Genomic DNA, 25,018 nt, shown 5'->3' with positions numbered 1-25,018 from the left:
ATGTGGATGGGGGCTCAGTAGGCTGTTGGTGGTGCTCCCCCACCCTTGACCAATTTGCTGGTCTCACAGCTGCAAGCCTAATAGCTTCTTCTGGTCCTCTCTGAGCCTGTCCAAGGTGCCTGTGATCTGCATCATTTGAATAATCCCACCCAAGATCTATAGCAGGCCAGGGGGTATGAGCCTCAGGATCCCCTCCCTCTCCTGCCCAATGTTGATTGGCATCTAAAATGGCATGTTTCTCATCTGGTGTCAACAGAGTGTCTACTACCATCTGTACACCTCCCCAGGGAGGGTCATATGCCTGAAATATGCCTTTCAGGATTCGAATGACCTTCTTGGGGTCCTCCTGCCACTGAGGGGTCTGTTACAGAATCACAGAATGGTTGAGGTTGGAAGGGACCTCTGGAGATCATCCAGTCCAGCCCCCCTGCCCCCATCCAGTCCAGTTCCCCCTGCAGGGTCTTCTAGAGCATGCTGTCCAGGATCCTGTCCAGGTGGGTTTTGAGTATCTCCAGGGAAGGAGACTCCACAACCTCTCTGGGCAACCTGTTCCAGTGCTCTGTCACCCTCACAGTCAAGAAGTTTTTCCTCGTGTTCAGATGGAACTGCCTGTGTTGCAGTTTGTGCCCGTTGCCTCTTGTCCTGTCACTGGCCACTCACTGAGAAGAGTCTGGCCCCATCCTCTTGACACCCCCCCTTCAGATACTTGTAGGCATTGATGAGATTGCCTCTCAGTCTTGTCTTCTCCAGGTTGAAGAGGCCCAGCTCTCTCAGCCTTTCTTCAGAGGAGAGATGCTCCAGTCCCCTCATCCTCTTTGTAGCCCTTTGCTGGACTCTCTCCAGTAGTGCCATGTGTCTCTAGTACTGGGGAGTCCAGAACTGGACCCAGCACTCCAGGTGAGGCCTCACCAGGGCAGAGTAGAAGGGGAGGATCAGCTCCCTCGACCTGCTGGCAACGCTCTTCCTAATGCAACCCAGGATCCCACGGGCCTTCTTGGCCACAAAGGCACATTGCTGGCTCACGGTCAGCTTGTCCACCAGGACTCCCAGGTCCTTCTCTGCAGAGCTGCTTTCCAGCACGTCAACCCCTAGCCTGTCCTGGTGCAGGGGGTTATTCCTCTCCAGGTGCAGGACCCTGCACTTGCCATTGTTGACCTTCAGGAGGTTCCTCTCTGCCCAGCTCTCCAGCTTGTCCGGGTCCCTCTGAAGGGCAGCACAGCCTTCTGGTGTGTCAGCCACTCCTCCCAGTTTCGTATCATCAGCAAACTTGCTGAGAGTGCACTCTGGGCCTTCATCTAGGTCATTGATGAGTACACTGAACAAGACTGGACCCAGGACTGACCCCTGGGGGACACCGCTAGCTACAGGCCTCCAACTAGACTCTGCGCCACTGACCCCAACCCTCTGAGCCCTGCCATCTAGCCAGTTCTCAATCCCCCTCCCTGTCCACTCATCCAACCCACACTTCCTCAGTTTCCCTAGCAGGATGTGATGGGAGACAGTGTGCAAAGCCTTGCGGAAGTCCAGGGAGACGACGTCCACTGCTCTCCCCTCATCTACCCAGCCAGTCGTTCCATCCTAGAAGGCTATCAGACTGGTCAAGCATGATTTCCCCTTGGTGAATCCATGCTGACTCCTCCTGATCACCTTCTTGTCCTTGTGGAGGGGAGGCTGACAGGCCTGGAGTTTCCTGGCTCCTCCTTCTGGCCCTTGTGGAAGACTGGAGTGACACTGGCTTTCTTCCAGTCCTCAGGCACCTCTCCTGTTCTCCAGGACCTTTCCAAGGTGATGGAGAGTGGCCTAGCGATAACATCCGCCAGCTCCCTCAGTACTCGTGGATGCATCCCGTCAGGGCCCATGGATTTATGGAGGTCAAGCTTGGACAAAAGATCTCTAACCTGATCCTCCTCAACCAAGGGAGAGTCTTCCTTTCTTCAGACTTTCTCTCTTGTCCCCAGGGTCTGGAATTCCTGAGGGCTGGCCTTAGCAGTGGAGACTGAAGCAAAGAAGGCATTCAGCAACTCTGCCTTTTCCGTATCCTTCATCACGAGAGCACCCGCCCCATTCAGCAGCGGGCCCACATTGTCCCTAGTCTTCCTTTTGCTATTGATGTATTTGAAGAAGGCCTTCTTGTTGTCCTTGACATCCCTCGCCAGATTTAATTCCAGCTGGGCCTTAGCCTTCCTTGTCGCATCCCTGCAGACTCTGACAACGCCCCTATATTCCTCCCCAGTGGCCTGTCCCCTTTCCCACATTCTGTAGACGTCCTTCTTCTGTTGGAGTTTGGCCAGGAGTTCCTTGCTCATCCATGCAGCTCTCCTGCGCCCTTTGCTGGATTCAGAGGGCTGCGCTGCTCTTGAGCCTGGAGGCAGTGATACTCGAATATTAACCAGCTCTCCTGGACGCCCCTTTCTTCTAGGGCCCTACCCCATGAGATTCCCCTAAGTAGGTCCCTGAAGAGGCCAAAGTCAGCTCTCCTGAAGTCCAGCGTTGCGATCCTACTTATTGCCCTGCTTCTTCCTCGTAGGATCCTGAACTTTACCATCTCATGGTCACTGCAGCCAAGGCTGCCCCCAGCCTTCGCATCTCCAACTAGACCTTGTTTGTTTGTTAGTACAAGGCCTAGCGGCGCACCTCTCCTCGTTGGCGTCTCCACCACCTGTGTCAAGAAATTATCATCAATGCTCTGCAGGAACCTCTTTGACTGTTTGTGTCTACTGTTGCCGCCACATAATCAAATCTAGGGATCCGCAGGGTCTATAAACTCAGTAAAGACTTGGGGTACTCCTCCTCCTCCCTCTCGCAGGGCACCAGCTATTGGGACTACCCGTAAGGGGGCTTGTATTATTTCAGCATTCGCAGTGGGTAATGGGAGGGCAGGATACAACGGGGAAGCAGCCCCTCCTTCATCATTATTTCTCCCTTCCTCACGCTCTTCATGACTTCCATTCTCATTCCCCTTTCTGATCTTATTTTCGTTCCCATTGCCATTATCATGACTACCATGCCCTGACCGTCTGCTGCTTCCCGCATGCATCATCATTGTTTGGACCGTGCTGTCCTTCTGGCCTTCATATGCCCAGTTGTCCCACACATACCAGGAATCCATTTGACCAGGATAATGATCCTCAGGCTGGTGCCATGAGAAAGTTAATATTTGTGAATCAAAACCTCCACTCGACGGCCAGCGTTCATCTGCATTGCCATCGCAAGTAATAAAAGCCCAGTCCTCCCAGCACAAAGTTATTAATCGCCTCAATGACATACCTGCAATCCCTGGAATACGTTTCCAATTCGTAATACTTTCTGCCAAGGGTCTCCCTTTTGGAGCACTTAATCCAGTTCCCATTTTTCTTTCCCTCTTTTTTTTCTTTCTTCTCCTCTCGCACTCCACCAAATCGTAAAAGCTTATAGGAACGTAGGAAAGACAGTACTCACCCAGTCTGAGGACGTCTCCACAGAAGGTGTTTTATCTGTGGGGCAAAACTCGAATTCAGATTTTTTTTTCTCTTTTTTTTTTCTTTTTTTTCCCTTGGGGACTCAAACCCCTTCACTCATCCTCCTTCAGTGTGTGCGCTATGGGACTTGAACCCACTTTTTTCCTCTTCCCTTTTTCAAACTCTTTTTTTTTTCTTTCTCTTCTTTTTTCCCTTCTTTCAGGGGACTTGAACCCCAAATAACCTGCTCTTTTTTCCTGCTTTTCCAAGAGACTTGAGCCCCAAATAAAATACTTAGTGGTGGAAATTAAGTATCCCTGAATCGGTGTAACCCGAGGAGCAGTCCATGAGGTGAACTCACCCGTATGCCGGCAGCAGTTGCTCCAGAGTCACATCAAGCAGAGAAGCCTGGGTCCCACCTGGGCTGCCAAACTGCTGTAAAAGTCCCCAGGCATTCACCCCTAAGTCAGGGTCAGCCTCGTACGCGATCCTTCATTTCAGCTCGAGCTGGGTGCCAGCTGGAGCAAGCCAGAGACTGTAAGCGTAGTTGTCAGGGAGCTGCAAGCGTCGGGCAGCTCTGCAGAGGCAGGCGAGCTGGGACCCAAGGGTGACGGCAGGGCAGGGACCTGGCGCGCTCCCGTAGCGCCTGGACAAGAAGGGCAGGGCAGGTCTGGTGATGGTGACCGGGGTCAGCCGCGGGCTCGCCAGCCCAGTCTGCAGGGACGAGGCAGGACCAAAGTGAAGTCAGACGAGCAAGGCGTAAGGCCTGGCATGGCACAGCCCGGGCAGGGCCTGGGCTGGGACGCAGCCCCGAGCAAAGTGGGAAGGAAGAGGGGTGGAGGGCCTAGATGAAGCTTCTTGAGAGTGTTCTGCATAATGGGGTACGGAATTAAATTGACAGTAGCAAGAGCATTAAAATTAAATATGCAACATTGTATATGTACATTATATTCAGACTAAGCGTTAGTAATGAGCCCTTTCACAGTTTCCTTTTCTTTTTCACATGGGAAAGTGGAAGAAAGAACTGAACTGATCTGTGAGTCTTGGCTACTGCAACCCCCATACACAGAAGTGTGGGCGGTTTGTTAGAATTATTTCCAGAGGTGCTGTTATTGTAGAGCAGGCGGGCATAGATGTCCTGTCAGCTCAACACTTCTTGAAAATTATCGCAGACTGCATATGGTGGTGCTTGTTATGTCCCTGAGCTAGATTTCTCTCCCGTCAGCTGTTCCGGATAGAATACATATGCCTTACAGCCTGACTCCGTGTTTGCTCTGACGTCAAGGAGAGGAGGGTGTGTGTTTTGCCATCCTGTTAAAATAGTGCCAATGAAAAAGAAAGAAGGCTCGTGTTCTGTAGAGCTAGTGGCCGGCTTTGGGGGAAATTAAGTCTAAGTCTCCATCCGATGACTGTGTGCCTCAGCTTCACTGTAATTGTGGCTGCAGCACTTTCTCCATTCTTGGCTGCAGCTAAGTGGCAGAATGTTACAAGGTCCCTAGGTGGCTGTCTGCCATTGACACAGGTAACTCTTACAGTCTGGCTGCTGGTCCCCAGCTCCAAGACTTTTCAAACTGAGGAGAAGACAGTTCAGGAGAAGAAATGGGACATGAGAAGAAAAGCAAGGCAGTGTAAGAGGAAAATGTATATGTTCAGCTCTGTCATTATTTATGGTTGAAAAATAAGCAACCATCACTTGTTTATTTTTTGTGAAATGATGTCACGCGTCTGCCCTTCGCCATGCTATCAAAGACAGTCTGACTGCCTGCACGAGACCTAGGACTGCAAGCCGATGGTCAGTGTTGCGTTTGTCGCCCTGTGACCTCAACGAGGTCCTTAGCCCCACTTTTCCATGTTATTCTGTGCACCCTTCAGTGTATCGAAGTGGGAAGGTGGTACTCCCCCAGATGGGTGGGCAAGTAAAGCTCTAAGGACGAAAGGAACAAGTGCAGCGTATGTAATGTTGGAGTAGTAGGGACTGTTGACTTTAGGCCTGATAGAAAAGGTGTTTCTAGAGGAGGTGGAAGGAGGCGGACCAGCAGCAGGGCAGGTTAGGGCAAGCGATGAGCCAGGACGTGTGCTTTGTGTTTGTGTGGGAGCACCTACAGCATAAGCACCGACATGGCTGCTGAGTTGCGTATGGTGCTTTGCTGGCGTGCAGTCATTTCTAGGTGGCGCTGAGTTATACTGGGGAAGTCTGCCAGGATTGCTCTCCCAAGACAGTGATTATCCATATCGGCAATCGTCTTCAGTAAGGAGAATCATGTTATTTGGATGACTCGTACTGCGTGGAGGCAGAAAAGCCTCCGCAGGCAGAAATGTGTGCTGGGAAAGATGCTTGTTTTCGGTGCTTGAAAGTCATTTACAGTTTACGTATCCCTGTGAAGTCTGGCTGCATAGCTCTGCAAGGTGACTTAAGCTACGTTTTCCACTGCACTGCACTTCCCTAGGGCACGGAGCTAAGCAGGATCTTGTGTGGGTTTCCAGAGATGCTGATAAAGTGCAAGGCGCTGTGTGGAAAAGCAAGGTCAAAGAGGGACTTGCCTTTGGCCTGGAAAGCAGTCACGTTCATGGACCTCCTTTTTTGCAGTATTTTATAGCTTTGACCTTGTTGCTGGAAGTTCCCTCCCTCATACGTAAGGGAGCTTCAACGTAATAATGGCTTGCTTTGCTTTTCCTGCACGGTACAACGTTTCACAGCAGTCAGGCGCTCTGAGAACGAGAATTGCCCTTTGGAGTTGCTTGATTGCTGATGAACTTGAGAGTTAAAAGTGGCCCTGTCGGTGCTGCCTTTGACCCAAATGTGCGAGGGTTGCAGTGTGGCTTCGGCTACTTTCAGAAGCGTTTGTTTGTGTCTTGAAACACACGGCTGCTTTTTGAAAATGCGGTCTTTGAGGGTCAAAAGACAGACAGAGTGCCTGTGGTGTAGGAGCCATATTTAGTGTGCCGTCTTGCAGAGTCTATGAAAAACCGGGCATGCCCAGTGGTTTATGACTGAGCAATCGGGAAGAGGGCTTTGTGCTCTGATTGTTAAAAGTAACTGGAGGGGAGAGCGCCCAAGATGGGTCTCCTTTCATGTCTCTGCAAAGCCAGAAGTTATTCGGCTCTCCACCTTTGCATTAGGTGTAGCTATGACTTTGGTGATTGGTGGAGCTTCTAGGATGTGTGACAGCAGCCGGAGAGTCACACAGAGATTCAGGCAGAAGTTGGGCTCCCCTACCCCAAACTTTTCTGTCTAATTTTGTAAAAGATGTAATAATGCGATGGGAGCAAGGACTAGAATACAGGACATGCTGCTGTCACACGAGCGTCTTTACTGCATGAAGCCAGCGAACTCTTCCACGTGAAGCTGGCCAATCTCTATGGGGAATCTGAAGTGCTGCTGATGGCCTTTGCGGGTGCCTTTGGTAACGGTTGGCTTTTTAATCCGTGGGAGGTGCTTGGGAAAACGACAGTTTGGGAACACCTTGCTCTTTCCCCCTTTGTAGTTGTTCCTTCCAGACCTGGGTGATGGGGGCAGCGGATCGGCTCTAGGAATGCCAAAGATTGAATGCTTCTCCTGTCCCGAAAGGGCTGAAAAGTGAGTGAGCCAGTGAGTTTCTGTAAGATGGCAAGTAAAGTCTGCAGGAATCTTACTGTTGAACGTGACTTAGTGGTGTTGTAGTACTGAGTTGAGGGCAACTTAACTGGGGTAGAGAGTGAAAATTATCCCCGATATTTAATACTAATTCATCCAATTCTAGAGAAAGTAGCCGAGAAATCTGAAAAAATCTGAAGCCTTCTGGTTTGCTTTAAGAAAATGCTTCACTTTCTACACCTGGTAGCTGTCTTCACCGAGATTTAATTTTTGCGACAGTGGTGGTAGAAAGGATGGACTTAGTAAAAGACTTATTTCTTGAGCTCCAGCCAAATTACTATGGCTGTATTTGTGTGTGTGTGTGTGTGTGTGTGTATCCTAATGAGGCAGCTATATAGATATAGATAGATATAGATAGATATATATTCCCGTAATGAGGCAGAGATGCAACCTGGAAACTTGTGAAGACACAGAATTAGATAATTGCTGATTAATAAAGTACTGTCCTCATTTCTGAATCTCTTGCCTTGCCAAACTATGTCTGCCTCACCGCAGTGTTGACCGTATTCTGCAATTCTGTCATTTTTTAGCCATTAGAGTCTTTCTGAGCATTATGTTCATTTGATTCCTTTGGTTTCCAAATCGATAATCAAATCTTCCTTCTAATGCTGGCGCGCGCTAACGTTACGTTCTCTCAGCAAAATAGCTTTTGAAGTTGTGATTCTTACTGCTCGGTGACGTTTGACACTACACGACACTCCCGATCAAAACTGCTGCTCGTTTCTATCAGCCTAGCAGCTGTTTCTGTAGTGTGCCTAATGGATGTTTTCCATGCTGCCAGCTTCCTGCGTCTTGCGTGGCGTCGTGGCCTAGGCGTAAGAGGCCACAGAGGCACTGCTGTCTGCCACGCGTCAGTCGTTACCCTACAGCATGTCACATAATGCCCCAGCTTACCATGGGCAAGATTTAAAGGTGCCTTTCTAGCAAAACCAGGACACACAACATTTCTTTCTGAACCTTCGTGCATGGCTGTGAGCCACAGAAGCTGCCAGCACGAAGACAGACGCTCGTCTGTCAAAGTACCACCGCGTGCATTTGTGTGTACGGGACCTGAGGAGTTGTAGTAAAGGGCTGAGGTCAAAGTCTGAGCGTGGTGGTTTTCTATGATGTGGAGCTGGGCAGAATGGAGCTGTTCGTCGCTGCGTGCGCAATGGGGGTCTCTCCTCGCAGCCCTGCCAGCGATTGTGCCGACGCAGGAAAACAGGAGGACGTTTTCTGCCCCAAAGAACCATTTCTATTCCTTGCGTATGATTTTGTAGGGGAGGCGTCATTAGCTAGAATAGTGCTAAGGCCCGTGCCTGCTACAGGAGCAAAGCTCTCCTGTTGTTAGAAAAGGAAGCTAATTTAGCTCTAGCCCAGCTTAGCGCTAGTGCCTAAAGTAGATGAAGCCTGCAGGCCTCGGGATTAAACGAGTAAATGAGCTCGAGGGACATTGCTGAGGATGCGGCTGCAAACCTAGCTAGAACCAGCCCTCAAAGATACAGCACACAACGGCCAGAGGTAACGGTTAACCTTCGGATAAGAGCAGGCACTATGAAGCAAGAACATAGCAACTGTCCCGGGATGCAGACGTGAACCAATCAAAAGGAAAGAGACCGCCGACCCAGTAAAGAAGATCGGAAGAGACTGTCACTAGCAGGCGGGGAAATTTGACTGTAAGGAATATAATTAGCCCAAAATTTCTTTGTTCAGGCTCCCTCCCCGGAGGCACCCAGCTCGAGCTGTTACTTTGCCGTACCGTCATTTAAATAAATAACTAAATTCACTGTTAGACGTACGTGAGACTCTGCTCCTAGGAAACCTAGGGACGAACTATTTCCGTAACAGCATGGATTCCATCTTCCGTAGAGCAAGAAATGTAAATCTGAACCCAAGTGACCTGAGAAGAGGGGCAGAATGCCACGAAGGATTTTTGCTATCAAATTAAGTATTTCGCTAGGCAACTAGTGTTGCCTCTGAGGATTGCTCTTATGACCAGATGGAAATCTTATCTGACTGCTTTGTGTAACTGTTCAGATGTTATGGTCGGTGACTGCCGCGCTGAGCTCATAGCAGAGAGCAGATCTTTATTTTGTTTGAAGGCTTATGTCCACAGGAATAACTGTCCCAGTTGCTTCTTTCTGCGGAGCTACTAAGCAAAGCAGCTAAGTGAGCAAAGAGCAGTCAAGAATCTGGTGGGAAACACTTCTGTGGAGTGCTTTAAGAGGAGAAAGGTAGTTTTCTCACTAGGTCAGGATCATCCCCCGTTAGTGTTGATGATTTCCTTTTCTTTGACCTGTCTGACCTGGTCTCTTACACTAACTACTTGGAAAAGACCCCTTCATCTGCTCTAGCGTGAGGCTGAACACGACTCTCTCGCAGCTCAGTTCTCACAAAGCAGTCTGTGGGCTTCTTTCAGGCAGGGCATTGGGCTCCCCATCGTACAGCACATCCTTTCCAAGGTTTGTGTTTGTAGGTATTTTTATGGGTTCCCACTATGCTATCTCGCTCTGTTTGTTAGTAGCAGTCTGCCTTCTGCAGCTGTTGCTGCCTTTTTTGCTCTCCTAATTTGTTTCCTGATTTTACTAGGTCTTTGTTGCTACTTCTTCCCAAATAAACAGAAGAGCTGCACGTGCCTTTAATCATCCAACTGTTCTTTATCTTTTCTTAGTGCCTTTAAATTTGTGCCCAGCTCTCTCCCGTGATGTATCAAACAGGCTACCATGTTTTGGCCTATTGATCTTTTTCCAGAGCCCTCCACCTCAGGCCTCTTCCTTCTGTGCTGTCTGTCTTAGGCTGCTGTTCCTCTCGTGATGGTCCTTTATATTTCGTTACTGCGATGAAGATAGTGCCGACATCTTTTAGCAGATGATCTTGAAGTATTTTGTTGAAATTGGCAGTATTTGTTTCGTTCTGCTGTCTAGTCTGTGACCTGTGGCCCGTCCTTTCGTGCAAGGTCTGTGACCTTTTCTGCCTGTCTTCCCGTTTTGTTTTTTTCTTGCTCCCTTTCTCCCACTAGGAAAGTCTTCCTCTGTTGCGTTTGCCCGGTCTCTCAGTGTAAGCAGGAGTTACAAGTGTGTTGAAGCCCAAGTTGAAAACCCTTAAGATCTGTCACTTTCTGATGGCAGCAACGTAAAAGGAGCAGTGGCCTCCATCATGCTGCACTAAAACGCGGCATGGCTTTAGGAAGAGGCCGGATGCTGTCATCAGCAGGACTTGATGAAAACAGCCAGCTAAGCCAAGGTGTCTGCAGTTTGAGAGGGGGTCTCCTGAGGTGAAGGGTGTGCCTGCGCTTTCTTGTTCACGCCGAGCGCTTTCAACTTGACCGATTACTCGCTGACAGGGTATAGCTCTTTTAACTGAGCTTTTCCTGGGCAGAAGCAGGGTAGACGTTAGCTCCGCAAGCCCAAAACGAAGCCTAGCAAGTAACAGCTGTGAAGTGAAGGTTTGGAAGCTGCCCGTGAGCCTCTTGCTGCAGCGTATGACAACCCGGAAGGGAACCGCCACCGTAGCCAGGACTGGAACGCGTAGCGCCGCCAGCCCCAGCTGCCTCCTGGGGCTTTGCTTCCTGCCGAGCTGCTCAGTGGCCCCCGCGGGCACTGGTCCGCGCTGGTGGGGAACAAGCGGAGGATGGTGTGGAGGAGCTGCTCAGAGCACGTGCACGTTTCGGCAGCGCGTTATGGTTCGGAGGAACTGCGCGTTTCCGACTGTGGCAAAGAACTGGAAGTGTTGGTCTCAGAAATTTCCTTTTCATCCTCCGAGCTTCGCTTGTTGCCGAGTTCCTTTTGGGCTTTCTGTGGCTGTGACGGAGCACCGAAAGCGTTGGTTGTGCGGGCTCCGCTTCTGCACGTGGGATGAGACCGTTTAGTGCCGGCGGCTGCAGTTCAGCGTTGGAGGGCGTGCGGATGTCTATAGCGTCTGTGCCAAGTGTTGTTACTAGCCGGCAGCCTGCTTAAACCCGTCCGCGCCAGCTGCTGGTTGCTTTCCGGGCACTATTTCAGGCCTGTTAGGTTGCAGTGTGCGGAGCCTTCCCTGGCCTGGGTCTGGCCGCCTTCGGGAGCGTTTCCCTTTGTGCGCGCGGGGCGGATTGCCGGCTGGAAGGGCTGTCGGAGCGTGGGGTTGGGGCGGTTGGACAGACTGAAAAGGATTCGCTTCCCTGCTGGGGAGGAAGGCCTTACTGCTTGTGATTGCTGTGTTTGCTTTTTGTGTGTGGGCTTAGCTTCCCGCGGCCGCCCCGGCCCCGGCCCCGGCCCCGGCCGGGTCGTCGTGCCCGCGGGCCCTGGCGCGCTCAGAAGAGCCAACGCCGCCGCCCTCTCCCGCCGCTGGCGGGGCGCTGCTGGCCGCTGGGGCCGCTCCGGGGCGTTTGGCCCCCGGGGCTGCGCGGCAGCGACCGAGCGACGCCGTCCGGTCGGTTTTCCACGGAAACCGGCCACGAAACGCGGCGCTGGGGAAAGGGCGGCGGAGCTGAAGTTTCCCGGCCGGGGCCCCGCTGCCTGGGGCGGGTCCCGGGTCCCGGCGGGGCGGAGCGGGGCGGAGCGGGGCGGAGCGGACCCGCCCGCCGGGGAAAAGCGGCCGAGGGCGGCGGCGGCGGCTGCTTCCTGCTGGCCGCCTGCGGCCCGGCCGGGCAGCCGGGAGCGGGAGAGCCGAGGCCGGCGGGGGAGCGGAGCGGAGCGGAGCGGGCCGGGGCGGGCCGGGGCGGCGGCGGCTGCCGGCGGCGGGAGCGCCTTCCCCGGCGCGTGGGGGGGCCCGTGGGGGGCCGCGGCGGGGGCGAGGGGAAGGGGCTGGCGCGGTACCTGCCCCGCGCTTGTTAACCCCCCCTTCCGCTTCCCCTTCCCCTTCCGCTTCCCCTTCCCGGTTGGGCCTTTCGGGAGGCCTCTGCTTTTGCGGGCTCTCCCCTCGCGGTTCGGCTCAGCTGGGACCTTAGCGTCGGCGGGCTGGGGGCGGCGGGGGGTGCGGGGCCTCTGCTCTGTCCCCAGAGCGCTTGTGGGGCCCGGCGGAGCCTTGCTGCTGCCAGGAGCAGCCTCGCCCTGTGCCAGTCAGGCCCCGGAGGGCGCTCGGGTGCGGCAGGGGCAGCAGCTTGGCCGGCTGGGCCTCCTCTTGCAGACGCCAGCCCTGGAGGGCAGGAAGGAGCTGGTGAGGCAGAAGGCAAGCAGGTGCCCAGAGCTGTCCGCTCTTGGCGGTTGTCTGAAGGTGAGAGCTGGGAGCTGAGCCGAAACGGGCTGCGTTGGGGCTGCTGCCGCGGGCGGCTGGAGGGGTTCTGGGCAGGGCCCTGTCCTCGGCCCGGCTGGGGTTTTGTCTAGGCGCAGGTGAGCAGAGGGGAGCCCCCTGCCTCCCCCGAGTCCTGGGCGCGGGTTTTTGCCCGGCTGCTGAGATGGGTAACGCGCGCCGCTCCGGCTGGCGGGAGGCCGACGGGCTCGGTGGGCTCGTGAGCAGAAGTTGGTGGTGTCCTCGGCGGCTCCTGCGCAGCACAGAGCGGGGTTGCGGGAAGCCGCGTGCACAGTTAACCCCGGTGCGGTGTGCAGTCACCCCCCTCTGTGGGACCCGTTGTCGGTGGTGTGTCCGGCGCTTGAGCGGGAGGCTGGTGGCCGTTGCAGGCTGACGGGACCCTGGGCTGGCTCCCTCGGAGAACAGGTACGCGGCTGGAGGGAGCAGCAGCCGCCTCCCCAGGCCTGAGAGGGGGAGTAAAAGCGTGTCGTGCCTGGCTGGGCAGCGCTGCTGGGGCGAGCTGGAGACAGCGTTCAGGGGCTGAAGCATCTGCTGGCCCGGCTTGGGCTGCGAGTGGGGAGAGGCAGCGCTAGCTGGAGGGGAATAAAGCCGAAATGGCCAGAGCGCAGGGAGCTACCCTTTCCTTGAGCTGCCCCGCAGCAAGAGGGCTAAGCCCGCTCTGAGGCTGCCCCCCTACTCCCCAGTCCCCAAGCACTTCCTGAGACTGCATGTGGGGCTGGCAGGGGGCACAGGGCTGTGGGTGGGCTCTCCTTCCCTGCCCCGACCCCCCCCCCCACCATCACTCCCAGGGTGCAGGGGTGGGTGACTAGACAGCCTCTGTTCCTGGGCCCTGGGAAAAAAGCTGCAGTCATGCGTTTCCAGTGTGCAGAAGCAGCGGCTCAGTCATGCATTTGGGGGATTCAAAACCAGGTTTAGTGGGCTCATCTTGGGGGGGGGGGGGGATGGGGCTCAGAAGAGGAGGCCAAGTCCTGTGGTTTTTGTCCTCAAAAACAGGGTCGGCGGCTGGTTTTGGGCTCAAAAACAGAAACTAGGCCCTGCTTTTTCTGGTGCTCAGAAAGGGAGGCTGAGTCCTGTGTTTTTGGTGCTCAGAGCAGGCCCACTGGGCTTTTTGAGGCTCAGACCTGCGTCTGCCTCAAAGCCTTGCAGGAGGCCAAGCCCTGCGTTTTTGTAGCACAAGAACAAGTTCAATGGACTGGTTTCAGAGCTCAGAAATGGAGGCTGAGTCCTGCGTTTTTGGGGCTTGGAAACAGGTTCATTGGGCTGTTTGGGTGCTCAGAAATGGAGGTTAAGTGCTGCGTTTTTGGTACCCAAAACCAGGTTCATTGGACTGGTTTCAGAGCTCCGAAACACAAGCTAAGTCCTGCGTTTTTGAGCTCAGAAACGGAGGCTAAGTGCTGCGTTTTGGGGGCTTGGAAACAGAGACTACTAAGTCATCCGTTTTCAGCCCCCAACCCAGAGGCCCTGGGGCCCTTTTGTGGGTGGTGGGAGGGAGAGAGGGGTGGGAAGGTGGTTGGGCCAGGTGGTGGGGGGGGGTAGGCAGGGCCCATGGACCCTCACCGGAGGTGGGGGTCCATCCGCGCGCACCCCGAAGGCAGGGAGGCCGGCGTGCACCAGGCCGAACTTCGCGTCTGAGATAGTTTCTGGCGCGAAAGGCACTTTTGGGGAGGAAACGCGAGCAGACGCCGTCTTCCAGTTCCACTCTTTATTCACCATTTGTACAATAATGTCAATATTTATTTAATATGTGCATACTGTTAATAAACAAATTATGCTCCATGTGTGCAATATTAAATATGATATTCATATGCAAGTTGTGACAGTGATTGATTTACAACCTGGGCAGTCACCAAGATTGCTGCAAGGAGCTGGAGCTGCAATGTCATGAATTTATACATTTATATTCCACATGTAAACATTTTTATATATAACAACAACAACTATGTACTCAATATATACATACTATTAATAAACTAATTATGCGCTATGGATGCAATATGGAACATAACATTCATATGCAAGTTATGATTGATTTATGACCTGGCCAGTCACCCAGCTAGCTGCACTGAGCTGCAGCTGCGCTGTCACAAATTTATACATTTCTATTCAACATTTACACATTTATATCCATAGTAATTAACTATCTATTCTATATGTACATACTGTTAATAAACTAATGATGCTCTATGGATGCAATATGGAACATGATATTCAGATGCAAGTTATGACAGTGATTGATTTACAACCTGGGCAGTCGCCCAAGCTGCAAGGAGCCGGAGCTGCGCTGGCACGAGCGGGCGCTCGGCTCCCAGCTCGGCTCCCAAGGAGGCCCAGAGCCCGGCGGGCGCAGGCAGCTCGGCCCCAGCCCGGAGCGGGGCGCGCGCAGGGCAGGAGGGAGGCGAGGCGAGGCGAGCGCAGTCGTCCTGCTGCGAGCGGGGAGCCGGGCGCCTTGCGTCAGGGGTGGAGGAAGCCTCCCTCTCTGCGGCGCCGCTCTCCCGCTTCCGTCTCCGAGCGCAGAAAGGAGGTGCGAGGCCGTCGTGCGGGGTCGGCACCACCTGCACCTGACACAGAGACAGGCAGCGAGGCTGCAGCTGTTACTCACCAGTGACGCAGCCCCTCCAGGCGATGCAGGGAGAAGCCCCCAGGAGAAGATGCCCCCAGGCTCCGCAGGAAGCGCCCCCGAGGTCCCCGTGCGGGTGAGGGGCCGGGACGCGGCCCCTGCTGCCGGACGCGCTGTCCCAGGCTCTGTGCGCAGGCAGCAGCAGCAGCAGCGAGCCCGTGGCAGGATGACACTTCAGCATTTGCTCCGGCCACCCCCGAGTGCCCGGCTGGGGCTCCTCCATCCCTGTAGGAGAGAAAAAAAAAGGAGAGGGCATTTCAGGAGAGGCCCAGCACTGCGGCAAATGGCCGCAGGCGTGGGTCGGGACAGTTGCTGGCAGTGCCAGCAGCAGCCGCCCCCAGGGCAGCGCTGGTCACCGGAGCTTTCCTGAACTCCCCGGGCAGCGCCCCGTCCTGCGAAACACGAGGTGCAATCCTGCCCCGCCAGGGCTTCGGTGCACAACGCTCGCAGCAGCTCTGCGCAGCCCCAGCAGCCCAAGCCGGCACAGACAGACCAGCACTGACCCCCACGGCCTGCACAGGCCCTGTGGAGACACAGAGCCTGCTCTCCTCCCTCCCAACTGCCCCGCAGACATGACAAAAAATAACAACAACAAAAAAAGCTCAGCCCCCGCCGAGCAGGGGCGCAGCTCAGACCTGCCCAGGCGCCGCACTGGGACACTCACCGCACAGCGCCTCCTGCATCTTCGTGCCGGCGCCCTGCTCCTCGACGAGGCTCAGGCTGAGCCTTTCCGACTCGGCTGCTCCCACACAGCGTCACCTGCGCTGGCAAAGGCCCTCGCGAGGGACCGGCCGCAGAATCGCAGCGAGGACGACGCAGCTCTCGCTCGAGCAGGAGCTCCCGGCCCGGCACCCAGCCTGCGCACGCTCAGAGCAAATGCCGGGCTGTAACCCTGGACCTCGCTGGGACGGAGCGGCCAGGGATCACGGCGGCTCCCCACGAGGCTCCCCCCCGTCCGACACAGCAGTACAGCCGGACGCGCAGCACCACTGAAACAGAGCTAACAAGCACAAGCATTTTGCTGGGCTCAGAGCCCAGAGCTGCCCCCTCCCCAACCCCCCCGTGCAGGAGCACCCGGTGCGAACGGCTCTTCCCCGAGTCTCAAGGCCCTCGGAGGAACGAGGAGCATCTCTGACCCCAGAGAGGAGAAACCCTGCTCTCTCTGTGGGGAAAGCAGCAGAAAAGCTTCGCCCAGGTTCGGCAGCGCAGCTGAACAACTGCCCTTCAGAGAGCAGCACCCTCCCTGCAGCTCTCGCTAGCAAGCCTGTGAAGCGCACCTGGGTCACGAGTCCTGTCTCTGACCCAGCAGGGGTGGGTTCGGGGGACACAGTCTTGTACGCACTGACTCTGCCCCGCTTTTACCCCGGGCCAGTCCCGACGGTGCTGGCACAGCCTGGGGACGGCGGCCCCTCTACCCCGAGCCTGGGAGAAGCAGGCTGGGACCCACCGGTGTGCGGGGAGCGACTGTACTCACCGCTGGGTCCTGCAGGGCTGCCGAAAGGCTCCGTCCCTCCGGCCGCAGCTGCCTGAAGACCGCTCCGCACACTTTTCTCCATGCCAACGGTGTCGCCGGGCAGAGATGGAAAGGAGCTGGCGTGGCCAGCCGAAACCCCGCTGACTGGTCCAGTTCCTCCCTGCGCTCATCCACCGATGAACCGCGTCGGACTTCATGGTGCGTCTCTCACCCTGTGCAGGGCCCAGCCTGAGCCCAGGGTAGGCGTAGAGAGCGGTAACAGAAACATTAAGCTTGCTGTGAATGCAATGTGGATGGAAACGTTTGGCTGTGCGTGAAAGCCGTCAAAGGCAAGCCTTCCCCGCTGTTTTGAAAGGAACTTGACAGCCCTGGGAAGGAGAATCCCTGGCGGTCAGCCGAGGCTGAGCAACTCGGACAAGAGGTTTGGGCAGCGCACGCGCTGTTGCTTGGACGAGAGCACGTGGCTTTGCACACCTGATCCCATCTTTAAACAAAACCTTGCCCCAGAAGCAACTTACAGCTTTCAGTGCAAAACCAAGAGCAGGAGGCACAAGGCTGCTGGGTTTTAGAGCAATCAGAGCAGACAGCGCCTGCCCCCGGGAGTCACTAGCTCTCCTTAGACACGTGCAAAGCCCCAAGGCGGCCCCCCGTTAACAGCAAGGCTGCACAGGCACCTACAGGAGCGGCAAACTGTCAGCTGAAGTTTTAAGCCCATTTTATATACTCATATAAGAGAGAGGTAGTACTTTAAAACATCACGGACAACAACCATCACAGTATTTGCTCACGATCAGCTAGTTCAAAAACCAGCAAGCGGAGGGAGGGCTGGGTTCAGCCTGGGCACGCAAAGGCTCGAGAGGAGGATAACGAGTAAGGAAGTAGCGCGGTTGAACTGGGACACAGTTAACGCAACACGCCGGAAGTTGATCCTGTAACGCACGGCTAACTGATGCACTAAAACTCGCATTTCTTTCGAGAGCTTAAAACCAACAAACAGAAAAGTAAGAGGATGGTTAAAAATAAGAACTGCTTGTTTAAGGCAAAATATAAAGTTTATGTGTTTTAAAAGAAGAAACGGAGCCAGCGGATCACAAGCATGGCCAGGGGACTAGGCAACGGTTGTTGAAAAATATTAGCTAGGAAATAGGTGAAGCTACGGAAACAAAAACGCCGTTAACAAAGCCCTTAACGTCACCCTACCAAAACACCTCCCAAGACAGGTCACAGAAATAACTCCTCCTAACTACCCTGGCTCTTCGCCTCTCCCCTCAGCAGCGCCGAGGGAGCACGACGCCAGTCCTGCCCCAGGGAGCCGTTAGCTCTCCGGGGCTTAGTTTCACTTCAGTGGCTTTCTTTTTCTCACCCCCCGCACACCTACAAAAAGGGAAAGGGGTAACGCGGCCCTGGTTTGCTCGTACACATGAATTGCCACGGCCGAGCGTCGAAATTAAAAGCAAGAGAAAGCTGTCCGTAAAGCAAGGCGGTAAACGCAAGCGACCCTTAAAGGCGCCCGTCTCCCGGACGGACAGAAACCCCCTCTCTCGTGGTGGGGAAGGCCGGGCCCTCCGGTACGGGCCACGATCATGACAACGCCAAGCGTTACCTGCACGGCTGTAGCTTGCCCCACCGCAGCTGTGAGCAGCTGAGACCGCTCACCGGACAGCGTCCCAGCAACAGCCTCGATAACCAGCGAGCCGAGGCGCTCGCTGCTCTGCTGGGAAAGCAGCAGCCTCAGGTCCCGACGGGGGGCAACACCACCGCCCGTTGCAGCCTGCCGGAGCCGCGGCAGTGCTGCAGCCCCCGGACATCGGACCGCCCTTTCCTTCGCACGCCCGATCGCGCCGCACGACAGCGCTGGCAGCGCCACAGGGCGAAGCACCCGCCGCTGCTCGCACGGCTCGGAGACATCGTGACTGACGGCAGCCGGACGCCGAGGTCCAGGGCCGCCCCATAACCGCTCCGGAGACCTGACGGTACGGCAGGGCCCCCGAAGGGGACGGCGTGCCCTGGCTGCTCCCCACCCCCTCCCCCCCGCTGCCCACACACACGCCGGGCCAGGCCCCGACTGCTCGAGCAGGGGGGTCGGCGAGCCCAGACACCCGGGGGCAGCCACCTCCCCCGGGGCTGTGCTCGGCACTGCCCCCAGTCTGGGGGATGAAACCCTCGGGGGGGAGGGGGAAGAGGAGGAAGGAAGTGTAACCAGATTAGGGGAACCCGTGCATCGAGCCTGGAGCCCCCCGCCCCCGGGCCACCCCGCAGCTAGAGGTGCCAAGGCACAGCAGGCAGGCGGGCGGGCCAGGACCGCGGGACCCGGGCACAGCAGGGGCCAGGGGGTCGGGCCAGCAGGACCTGCCGGGGAGCTGGAGGAGACGGGTCGCGCCGGCGCCGGCGCCGGCACCCGCGCCAGCACCCCCAGGGGAAGCGGCCGCAACGAGAGCACGGCTCCCCCCGCCCCGGGCGGCGCTTAAATGGGCGGCGGAGGCGGGGTGGGGCGGGGCCTCGTTGGCCGCCTGCTGCTCGGCGGCGGCGCTGCGGGCGGGGCGCCCTTGGGCGCCGCCTGGCGGCCGCGGCGACACTGCCGGGCCGGGCCGGGCCGGGCCGGGCCTCATTGGCCGCAGCCCTGGGTGAGGCGGGGGCAGGGGGTGTGTCGCGGGGCAGCCCCTGATTGGCTGGCAGCCCTCTGTGAGGTGTGCGGGCGTGTCGCGGGGCAGCCCCTGATTGGCTGGCAGCCCTCTGTGAGGTGTGCGGGCGTGTTGCGGGGCAGCCCCTGATTGGCTGGCAGCCCTCTGTGAGGTGTGCGGGCGTGTCGCGGGGCAGCCCCTGATTGGCTGGCAGCCCTCTGTGAGGTGTGCGGGCGTGTCGCGGGGCAGCCCCTGATTGGCTGGCAGCCCTCTGTGAGGTGTGCGGGCGTGTCGCGGGGCAGCCCTGATTGGCTGGCAGCCCTCTGTGAGGTGTGCGGGCGTGTCGCGGGGCAGCCCCTGATTGGCTGGCAGCCCTCTGTGAGGTGTGCGGGCGTGTCGCGGGGCAGCCCCTGATTGGCTGGCAGCCCTCTGTGAGGTGTGCGGGCATGTCCCGGGGCAGCCCCTGATTGGCTGGCAGCCCTCTGTGAGGTGTGCGGGCGTGTCGCGGGGCAGCCCCTGATTGGCTGGCAGCCCTCTGTGAGGTGTGCGGGCGTGTCGCGGGGCAGCCCCTGATTGGCTGGCAGCCCTCTGTGAGGTGTGCGGGCGTGTCGCGGGGCAGCCCCTGATTGGCTGGCAGCCCTCTGTGAGGTGTGCGGGCGTGTCGCGGGGCAGCCCCTGATTGGCTGGCAGCCCTCTGTGAGGTGTGCGGGCGTGTCGCGGGGCAGCCCCTGATTGGCTGGCAGCCCTCTGTGAGGTGTGCGGGCGTGTCGCGGGGCAGCCCCTGATTGGCTGGCAGCCCTCTGTGAGGTGTGCGGGTGTGTTCCAGGGCAGCCCCTGATTGGCTGGCAGCCCTCTGTGAGGTGTGTGGGCGTGTCGCGGGGCAGCTCCTCATTGGCCACCGCAGCGGCGGTGGTGCGAGTTGCCGTCCGGCGTGGGGCTGGCGCAGCAGCGCTGTCCCTGTGCCCGGTGCCATGAGGAGACTCCGGGTGCTCCGAGGTGAGGGGCCGGGGCCGGGGCCGGGGGGGAGCCCAGGCGCGAGCCCCCAGCAGCGTTTCCGTGTCTGTCTCGTAGTGGGAGCTGAGAGGGGACCAGCGGGCGGGGGTGGTCTCACCAGGGCCAAGCAGAGGGGAAGAGTCGCTGCCGTCGCCCTGTCGGCTGCCCTGCCGCGAGCGCAGCCTGGGCCGCCGCGTTAGCGGGGAGCGGAGGGGTTTCTCTCCCGGCGGGGGAGGCGTTTTCCCCGGGCTGGGGCGGACGGCTGAGGCCAGCAGAGCTGATGCTCGTCCTCTGGTCTCGCCTTTCAGGTCTCTTCACTTGCGGCGGTTGCTGGTCCCGACCTCGCGTGGCCGAGGATGGAGGCAGGGCGGCAGAGTCCGTCCCTGCAGCCGTCCCCACCTCTGCTGACCTCGTGACTTCTCTGTGCAACCGCCTGCAAGACGAGGAGGTGAGGCGGGGGCGTCGCGCTGGGCTGCGCGTGGGTTCGCAGGCGCCCGGCAGGGCCCCTGGTTCCCCAAGGGGGCCACTGCCCTCCCGCGAACGGCACGTGCTGCAAACGCTGCCGCTGGCGGGCCCCGTGTCCGCAGCTGTGGGGCTCCCTGGCGGTCAGGGACAGCAGGGCCGACCTGTTCCCTTCTGGGCTGTGTCCCCAGGGCGACAGGGCGGAGACTTACCGAGAGCTGGAGAGAGTCTTGCAGGCCGAGGATGGCCGCTTGCAGAGCGCTGTCCTGGGCAGAGCGATCGCGGCGGCTTCGAGGGACATGAGAGCGGCGCAGGTGAGCTGCTCCTCTCTGAAGGCAGCCAGCGGCGCCTGGCTGGAGCCGGGCTCTGTAAACCGCAGGAGGGCTCTGCCGACACGTCTCGAGCGCTAAGACCCGTCAGAGGTTGCCAGCCGCCCTGGGGCAGCTCCTTCCCCGCGGATCTGCCTCCGCGAGAGCTGCAGAGGGAGCGGGGAGCGGGAGCAGCTCCCTGAGCCAGCAGCGCCTGCGCCCAGGGCTGGTGGCGGAGCTGGGGCGTGCAGGGCCACGATTTGTGCACCAGCAAGTGCTTCCTGGAGGGAGAGGCCTTGGGGGCTCGTGGCTGCAGTGGATTTGGGGGGCGATACCGGGAGCTGCGCAGGGAGGTGGCCGAGGCAGGAACCGAGGGCTGGAGGCAGGCGGTGGCCGCCGGCGCGCTCAGCCTGTCCGGCTGCCTCGGCCTTTCTCCTGCTGAGGGGGGATTCGTTGCTCTCGCCAGGGTGTGACGGAGGGCGTGCGGACGGCCGCCAGCGACGTCCTGGTGGCTCTGGCCCGCTCCCACTTCGACAGCGTCATGTATGAGCTGCAGTGCCACCTGAGGGCCCTGGGAGAGATCTCTGAGGACTTTGTGTTTGTCACCTTGGGCAAGCTGGCCAGCAGCTACGGTAGGGCCCCTCGGCCTCCGGCTCGGGGCTACGGTCTGCGGTAACCGGGAGAAGGGATCCTCCCCGTCCCCCAAATGCTCCGTGCTGAACCGGAGCGCTACGGACGGGACGGGCGGGAGAGGCAACGTGGCGGGCTCTGCCCCCACCGCCCTCGCAGGCCCCCGAAGGGCTGCCCCGCTCCCCGCTTCGGGGCAGGCCCCAGCACCCTGGTGCCCTGTCGAGTCCCTCCCCGTGCTGGGGCCTGCCCCGGCCCCTCAGGCAGCTTGGTGCCCCGCTGGCTCTCCAGCGCGTCCCCGGGGGCCCGGCAGCCCGCGGGCTCGCCCTGCCGCGCTGCCCCGGGGTTTCCCCCGCGCGCTGCCCCAGCTTCCTCTGACGACGGCCGCTCTCTGTGCCCCTGCCCCTGCCCTCTGTGCAGCCCTGCGGTGCGTCCCCTTCGTGGGAATGACGCTCTTCGCCGTGCTCACGATGCTGAGCCAGGTGGGGAGCAGCCGGACCCTGCGCGCTGTCTGTGGCGGTGAGTGTCGGCCCCGCGGGGAGGGGAAGGGCCGGAGCAGCCCTCGGCGCCCGGGGCTGTTGCTGGGCCACGGCAGGGCCGAGCCTGCGGCGAGGTCAGGCCTCTGCCGTCCCCACCAGCATCAACGGGGCGAAGCAGCGCCTGAAGCCCAGGAGGTTTCTGTGGGCGGGAGGTGGGGGCGCTCAGCGCAACGGTGCAGAGGCCCTCCTGGGCCCTTGCCGCTGCCCCTGCTGCTGCGCTTTCCTCCTGGTGCGACCTCCCGTCGTTGGAGCTCTGCCCAGGCTCACTCGCGCCTTCTCCCTGCAGGGCAGGCTGGTTTTGTGGGGTTCAAAGAGAGCAGGCGAGTATTGGGGAAGGTTTGGGCAGGGAGGCAGTGAGAAGTGCAGGGGGGACCAAGGCTGTGAGGAGGAGGAACGGGAGTGATGGGGAGGAGGCGAGCAAGAACGCAGCGTTTCAGTCCCGGCATGTCAAAGCGTTGCACGGCTTGTCCCTGGAGCCAGACCCGGTCTCCTCCAGTCTCCTCCGCGCGGCAGACTCTGACGTGATCCTTCTGCCTTGTCTCGCTGCAGTCCTGGAGCAGTGGTCGAAGGCCGTAAACACCTACCTGCGCGACTGGGAGAAATGCCCCTTCCCGCGCATGGGGCAGGCCCAGTTCTGCAGCAGCGTTCACCCGCTCTTCTGCCACGTGGTGGGGAGCTGGCTGGGCTGCGAGGAGGAGGAGGTGAGAACGGCTGCCGTGGCAGCCCCGCGGCGGCAGCAGCGACATCGGGGTCCGTCTGTCTGTCAGCATGAGGGCCGTGTGGGAGGAGAGGCGCCCGGGGAGGGAGCAGGGTGTCTGATGCAGCACCCAAAGCCGGGCCCTGCCGATGCTGGTGGCAGGCGACAGGCAGCGTGCGGGACTGCATCTTCAGCCGCTGCCCGCGCCCAGGAGCACGGGGCCGGGGGCCACCCTGCTGGGACCCAGCCGAATCCGGGGGCCTTTGGGCAGGGCCGGGGGGGCCCGGGGCTGGGGACGTGCCCTCTGCTGTGGAGCAAGCCCTCGTCCTCCAGGGGAAGCAGGGAAACGCCTGTCTGTGGGGAGGGCAGACCGTGTCGGGGCGGAAGGACCTTCAGCCCTGATGAAGAGCGTCTCACTGCCCTCCGTGCAGGTCAAGCAGGCGGTCCTGGGGGCGATGGCTGCCATGATGGGCCTCCTCCTGCACGAGGAGGAGCACCGGGAGCAGGTGTGGGCGCAGCTCCCCTGGCTCCTGGGCCAGTATCAGCAGGTCCAGGACACTTTCCGGGTGACCAAGGTGAGGTGTCACAGTGGGGCTCGGTATGGCCATGGGGTCTGTGCACGTGCTGCAAGGTTTCAGGGGGCTGTGGGGTGCCTGGAGGAACCGGGGCCCCTTGAGAAAAAATGGAGAGGGCAGGGGAGGCTTGAGGCCTCCTGGGCTTCTCGGGCAGCACCAGAGCAGCGCAGGTGGGGTCGAGAGGGAGCTGAGCGTCCTCGGGGCCCGATCTCCTTGGGAAGGGAGGCCTCGAGCCCCATGCCTGGGGCGCCATGCAGGCCAGGGGCTCTGCTGTAACACCCGTCCGGCTGCTGTGCAGCGGCGTCTGGCGGGGAGGGGAGGTCTGAGGGGTGTGAACGTCGTCCGATGGGCTCTGCGCAGAGGAGAAGCCCTCTAAGGCTGCTGCTGGGAGGGAAGGACACACGAGAAGTCCCGTGCAGGAGGGTTTGGGTTTTTCTCCTGGGGGCTGGAGTTGAGGAGTTCATCACAAAGAGGCTGGGTTTCCTTTCTTAAGACGTTGCTTTAGGTGACAGCCCCGCTCTTCCTCCCCCGTTCCCTTGCAGGGTCTGAGTTATTTTCTTGAGACTTTGGGGGAAGTGAAGATCCTCATCCCCAAGGACAAGCTTCAGGCCATCGGCACCGCTGTGCACAGCCAGGTAAGGGCAGCGTGACCTTGTGCCGCTTGCACAGGGTGCAGCAGACCTGATTCGCGTGGCCAGGAAGGTCCTGCTGGATGGCCGGGCAGGGCATCCTGCCCGGGGGACCTACCTGAAGGCCGGGTCCGTGCAGATAGTTGGGAGTCGCCTCCCGTTCCGGTGTCTGGAGGCTGTTGTAGAGCTGGTTGTGGCTGCTGTGCGCAGGCTCAGGGGAGAGCCCAGCTCACCCAGCAGTTTCCCTCCCAGCCCCGTCGCAGCTCTCTGGAGCCCAGAGACCCCGGGCGGAGCGCAGCGTTTGCACCCGCTCAGCCCTGGGCAGCCCGGCCGCCCCAGACCTCTGGATGTGCCCAGCGCCTCGGTGGGGTGGGCTGGGCTTTGGCTGTGGGTCGCGTCCCGGGGCTAGGCCTGCCTTGGGAGTGAGGGAGGGGGAAAGCGAAAGGTTGGGGAAAGGGTTCATCTCCTCGAAGTTCGGCATCCCGAGTTGGCCACCAAAGCCCCGGCACTTCCCTCTGGGCTCCCTCTGGAGCTCCGGAGCGAAGCAAGGGTGATCCACTGCATGAGGCGAGGAGCTGCGGTCGCGGGGCGAAACGTCCCTCGGGGACGGCATCTCTCTCTCCAGGGAGTCTGCGGCCGGCCCGGGGCGACTCGCTCCGACTCAGGCAGCCGCTTTGCAGCTGTCCAAAGCTCCCGGGGAGCCGAGAGCGGAGGGAGCAGTTTCTTTTCCGTCCGCTCAGTCCTGATGCTCTTTTCTCTGAAACGCACCTTGTTCCCACAGCTCAGTGATGAAAGCAAGCAGCACAGCGGGGACCACCGGTCGGAGCTGACCTACTGCGTCCTGCTGCTGGGTGAGGGGAGGAGACTCCGCGTGACACCGCTGTGCCCTTGCCGCTCTCTCCCAAACCTCTGAAATGGGGGGAAGACACGGGCAGCTTATGCAGAGCACGAATTTTCCCTGGCAGCCCGAGTTTGCCCTGAGGACACGGTGGCTTTTCTGCGCTCGCAGCTGGGCAGCGGGAGCGAGGCCGCTCGCGTGGTGTCCTTGGAGCTGCTCAGAGCCCTGGTGCGCTCTGCAGGTCAGTGCTGCGAGGCGCAGTGAGGCCGGCCAGGGGTTTGGGCTGCCGGGCTGGGGGCAGACACGGCTGCAAGTGATGCACAAACACCCAAAACGAGCTGCAATGCTCTTGTCCCCAGCCG

The 25,018-nt window shown here is 59.0% G+C and overlaps 1 protein-coding gene across 1 annotated transcript in view; it reads left to right on the top strand.

Annotated features, from left to right (window-relative positions):
- LOC138067062 (maestro heat-like repeat-containing protein family member 2B) overlaps positions 1-25,018 on the top strand; it is a 51,124-nt gene that overhangs the window by 17,078 nt on the left and 9,028 nt on the right. The window contains exons 3-11 of the mRNA XM_068941020.1: positions 20,290-20,429; positions 20,635-20,757; positions 21,218-21,383; positions 21,799-21,897; positions 22,467-22,618; positions 23,046-23,189; positions 23,732-23,824; positions 24,600-24,669; positions 24,784-24,897. Coding sequence (XP_068797121.1) covers positions 20,290-20,429; positions 20,635-20,757; positions 21,218-21,383; positions 21,799-21,897; positions 22,467-22,618; positions 23,046-23,189; positions 23,732-23,824; positions 24,600-24,669; positions 24,784-24,897 — 1,101 coding nt within the window. The remainder of the gene's footprint in view (positions 1-20,289; positions 20,430-20,634; positions 20,758-21,217; positions 21,384-21,798; positions 21,898-22,466; positions 22,619-23,045; positions 23,190-23,731; positions 23,825-24,599; positions 24,670-24,783; positions 24,898-25,018) is intronic.

This window comes from Struthio camelus, chromosome 4 (assembly GCF_040807025.1).
Source record: "Struthio camelus isolate bStrCam1 chromosome 4, bStrCam1.hap1, whole genome shotgun sequence".
Taxonomy (NCBI): Eukaryota; Metazoa; Chordata; class Aves; order Struthioniformes; family Struthionidae; genus Struthio; species Struthio camelus.
The sequence above is the reverse complement of the archived record's forward strand: the minus strand, read 5'-3'. Positions and strand labels throughout refer to the sequence as shown.